The sequence below is a fragment of the Drosophila grimshawi genome, unplaced genomic scaffold (genome assembly GCF_018153295.1).
Source record: "Drosophila grimshawi isolate 15287-2541.00 unplaced genomic scaffold, ASM1815329v1 contig_1148, whole genome shotgun sequence".
NCBI classification, from domain to species: domain Eukaryota; kingdom Metazoa; phylum Arthropoda; class Insecta; order Diptera; family Drosophilidae; genus Drosophila; species Drosophila grimshawi.
Window position 1 is genome coordinate 457,893 of NW_025062646.1, and position 4,592 is coordinate 462,484.

Here is a 4,592-nt window from a genome sequence, read left to right on the forward strand (position 1 = left end):
TACTATTGCACTACCATTCCACTACTATTTGACACCTCCTTGGATCTACTGCCTTTCGATGCTACTGATATATTCAGCTATTTTTACAAATTTTTCCAGATCCCTGTGAGACTCAAGTTTACTTGACCTACTAAAGAGTAGAAATTCATAAAATTTGATGTAATTACAGTGCCAATTTAATTATTTGAGAGTTAACTTTTAATTACATTTACAATTCCAAAGTACAATTCATATTAAATTTGCATCATTTTTATATTTATTTTGGGCGAATAATCATTTTAACATTTTTGACTGGGGCACGCCAATACATACCATCACCATGCCAGTCGCTTATACTGTTATAGTACTTCGAATTTAAGTTCCTGTAGAGGGAAAGAAGAAAACAGTTAAATATTTAAATAGAGATGAAGAAGAGATTCATTTGCTTACATAACTCCACACCAGTCATTGTACCACCATCCACCAAGATGTTTTAATGCACAATTGACATCATTCCTGCCATCATTATCACGATCATATGTCGAAAATTTCTGATTATTCTTAAATCTTGACATCTTATTTCTGGCATTGCCACTGAATCCACTTAAGCTTAGTTGGTATTCATCGCTTTCGCCAACAATGGCAAATTGTTTATATCTCTCATATTCTATTACGCCATGAAAGTATTCCAGATATATATAGAGTTCATGGGGTTTGAATCTCGTCAAGCGATGGATTTTCTCCAAGCCCAAGAAGAAGTCGCCATCAAAGGAACCAAAGCCTTCTCGGTATGTTGTCCAAGACCTGTTGAAATCTTCTTTACCATTGATTCGCTGCTGGATAACTATCCATCCAGGACCTGCTGTCTCCGAGTCGCATAAGACATCAAAGGAGTAATTAGAGAAACTGATTTTATTAACACCCGAAGCATCTCCAAAAGAAGTGCAGCTAATAAAGGGATTCTCCTTTGGGTCTTCCACTTTCATTTCACTTTTTTTCACATCGTTTTGTAATTTGGATATTGGTTGATTCTTTTCCTCAGTATTAATTTGACCTTTTAATTTGGATATATCTTGGTTCTTTTGGTCAATATTTTTCTTTTGTTCCTCCAACTGTTTCTGAAACTCCTTCGATTTGACTGCCTCGCTCTTAATTTGATCTTTTAATTTGGATATTTCTTGGTTCTTTTGGTCAATATTTTTCTTTTCTTCCTCCAACTGTTTCTGAAACTCCTTCGATTTGACTGCCTCGCTATTAATTTGATCTTGGAATTTGGATATTTCTTGGTTCTTTTGGTCAATATTTTTCTTTTGTTCCTCCAACTGTTTCTGAAACTCCTTCGATTTGACTGCCTCGCTATTAATTTGATCTTTTAATTTGGATATTTCTTGGTTCTTTTGGTCAATATTTTTTTTTTTTTCTTCCATGTTTCTGAAACTCCTTCGATTTGACTGCCTCGTATTAATTTGATCTTTTAATTTGGATATTTCTTGGTTCTTTTGGTCAATATTTTTCTTTTGTTCCTCCAACTGTTTCTGAAACTCCTTCGATTTGATTGCATCGCTATCGATTTGAAGTTTTTGTTTGGAGACTAATTCACTTGTGCACTCCTCACATTTCTGTGAATTAAGCTTATTTAATTCATTCCTGATTGATTGCAAATTGTCATTGTTATTCTTGTATGAATCTATCTGATTTCTCAATCCCTGTATGATGGCGACATTTTCATTTTGATCAACTAGTTTCTTCTGCAACTCCTTGATTTCAGAGTTCTGACTTACTGTTATATTTTTATAGTTTCTCAGTTCCTGAATGATAGTTTCATATACATTTTGCTGGTCAAACTTTTGCTGCTTTAATTCGCTGTCCTTTTTGATGATCTGTTCCCTCAATCCAGCAATAATCTGCTCTCTCAAATTCTTTATTAAATCTGATTCATATTGGGATATCTTCATTTGAAGGCCTTCAATTTCGTTATTCTTAATGGATGTTATATTATCATGGTTTTCCACTTTTGTCCTCATCAATTCTACGTAGATGAGCAGTGGTTTCATGGCCTTATAGGCATATGATCCGCATTGTTCCTCCTCTCTCCTTGATGCTTTGCAGATCTGATATAATTTAGAATTAGAATAACTCGCTTGTCTAATATAATTAATTCTTATTTACTCACTTCATTTTTGGTAGCTGTAGTTGCGAAAGAGGATTCGCCTTTGATCAGGATCAGACTTATGCATAAAGTAAATGCAACCCAATTTAATTCCATCTCTTCCTGGTATGGCCAGCTGGTCTCAATAGAATTAGATGTAGACTAATTCTTCAGAGTTGGACTACCGACATTTTATAGCATTTTATATGCATTGAAGTACCACTGATAATAGACGACGTCAATGGCTTTAGAGGAACCTGGATCAGGTGTTGATTTCGAGCTTTTGACCAAATTTGTTAAGTTCACGGCAACAGATAAGCGTAGACAGACAGGTCACACGTATATATATATATATATATATATATATAAATAAATTTATTTATTTATTTCGCAGTAGCATAAAATCATATTTGACAGAATCATAATAGACAGACAAATAAATGGGAATAGTTTCAATTGTGTCTACTGTAGATGAATATTTATAAATATAGCCACTGAATTCACTAAAGCTCAGTTTGTATTCATCGCTTTCGCCAGCAATTTCAAATTGTTTATATCTCGCATATTCTATTTCTCCTTCAAAGTTCTCCAGATGTATATAGAATTCATGGGGTTTGTAGCTCGTCAAGCGATGGACCTTATCCAAGCCCAAGAAGAAGTTGCCATCAAAGGAACCAAAGCCTTCGCGATATGTTGTCCAAGACCTGTTGAAATCTTCTTTACCATTGATTCGCTGCTGGATAACTATCCATCCAGGACCTGCTGTCTCCGAGTCGCATAAGACATCAAAGGAGTAATGAGAAAAACTGATTTTATGAACACAAGGAGCATCTCCAAAAGATGTGCAATTAATCTCCTTTAAGTCCTCCAATTTCACATCGCTTTTGTTGACATCGTTTTGTAATTTGGATATTTTTTGATTCTTTTCCTCAATGGATTTCTTATGTTCCTCCAACTGTTGATGGAATTTGGATATTTCTTGGTTCTTTTGGTCAATATTTTTCTTTTGTTCCTCCAACTGTTTCTGAAACTCCCTCGATTTGACTGCCTCGCTATTAATTTGACCTTGGAATTTTGATATTTCCTGGTTCTTTTGGTCAATATTTTTCTTTTGTTCCTCCAACTGTTTCTGAAACTCCTTCGATTTGACTGCCTCGCTATTAATATGATCTTTTAATTTGGATATTTCTTGGTTCTTTTGGGCAATATTTTTCTTTTGTTCCTCCAACTGTATCTGAAACTCCTTCGATTTGACTGCCTCGCTATTAATTTGACCTTGGAATTTGGATATTTCCTGGTTCTTTTGGTCAATAATTTTCTTTTGTTCCTCCAACTGTTTCTGAAACTCCTTCGATTTGACTGCCTCGCTATTAATATGATCTTTTAATTTGGATATTTCCTGGTTCTTTTGGTCAATATTTTTCTTTTGTTCCTCCAACTGTTTCTGAAACTCCTGTAATTTGATTGAATCCCTATCGATTTGAAGTTTTTGTTTGGAGATTAAATCACTGGCGCATTCCTCATATTTCAGTGAATTGAGCTTATTCAATTCATTCCTGATTGATTGCAAATTGTTTAATTCATTCCTGATTGATTGCAAATTGTCATTGTTATTCTTGTATGAATCTATCTGATTTCTCAATCCCTGTATGATGGCGACATTTTCATTTTGATCAACTAGTTTCTTCTGCAACTCCTTGATTTCAGAGTTCTGACTTACTGTTATATTTTTATAGTTTCTCAGTTCCTGAATGATAGTTTCATATACATTTTGCTGGTCAAACTTTTGCTGCTTTAATTCGCTGTCCTTTTTGATGATCTGTTCCCTCAATCCAGCAATAATCTGCTCTCTCAAATTCTTTATTAAATCTGATTCATATTGGGATATCTTCATTTGAAGGCCTTCAATTTCGTTATTCTTAATGGATGTTATATTATCATGGTTTTCCACTTTTGTCCTCATCAATTCTACGTAGATGAGCAGTGGTTTCATGGCCTTATAGGCATATGATCCGCATTGTTCCTCCTCTCTCCTTGATGCTTTGCAGATCTGATATAATTTAGAATTAGAATAACTCGCTTGTCTAATATAATTAATTCTTATTTACTCACTTCATTTTTGGTAGCTGTAGTTGCGAAAGAGGATTCGCCTTTGATCAGGATCAGACTTATGCATAAAGTAAATGCAACCCAATTTAATTCCATCTCTTCCTGGTATGGCCAGCTGGTCTCAATAGAATTAGATGTAGACTAATTCTTCAGAGTTGGATTACCGACATTTTATAGCATTTTATATGCATTGAACGATGCTGTTATCAAGTACCACTGATAATAGACGACGTCAATGGCTTTAGAGGAACCTGGATCAGGTGTTGATTTCGAGCTTTTGCTCAAATTTGTTAAGTTCACGGCAACAGATAAGCGTAGACAGACAGGTCACACGTGTATATATATATATATATAT

The 4,592-nt window shown here is 34.6% G+C and overlaps 2 protein-coding genes across 2 annotated transcripts; both read right to left on the minus strand.

The window, feature by feature from the left end:
- Nucleotides 1-247: 247 nt before the first annotated feature.
- On the minus strand, nucleotides 248-2,329 carry LOC116806038 (angiopoietin-related protein 7-like). Its single transcript, XM_032741819.2, has 4 exons — nucleotides 2,153-2,329; nucleotides 1,418-2,090; nucleotides 430-1,138; nucleotides 248-362 (listed from the first exon to the last, which is right to left on the minus strand). Exons 1-4 carry the CDS (start codon nucleotides 2,243-2,245, stop codon nucleotides 257-259), a joined length of 1,581 nt encoding a protein of 526 aa, XP_032597710.2. The 5' UTR covers nucleotides 2,246-2,329; the 3' UTR covers nucleotides 248-256.
- A 178-nt stretch (nucleotides 2,330-2,507) lies between these two features.
- On the minus strand, nucleotides 2,508-4,121 carry LOC116806050 (fibroleukin-like). Its single transcript, XM_043214342.1, has 2 exons — nucleotides 3,849-4,121; nucleotides 2,508-3,236 (listed from the first exon to the last, which is right to left on the minus strand). The coding sequence occupies exons 1-2, from the start codon at nucleotides 4,119-4,121 to the stop codon at nucleotides 2,508-2,510; spliced, it is 1,002 nt and encodes a 333-aa protein (XP_043070277.1).
- Nucleotides 4,122-4,592: the final 471 nt, after the last annotated feature.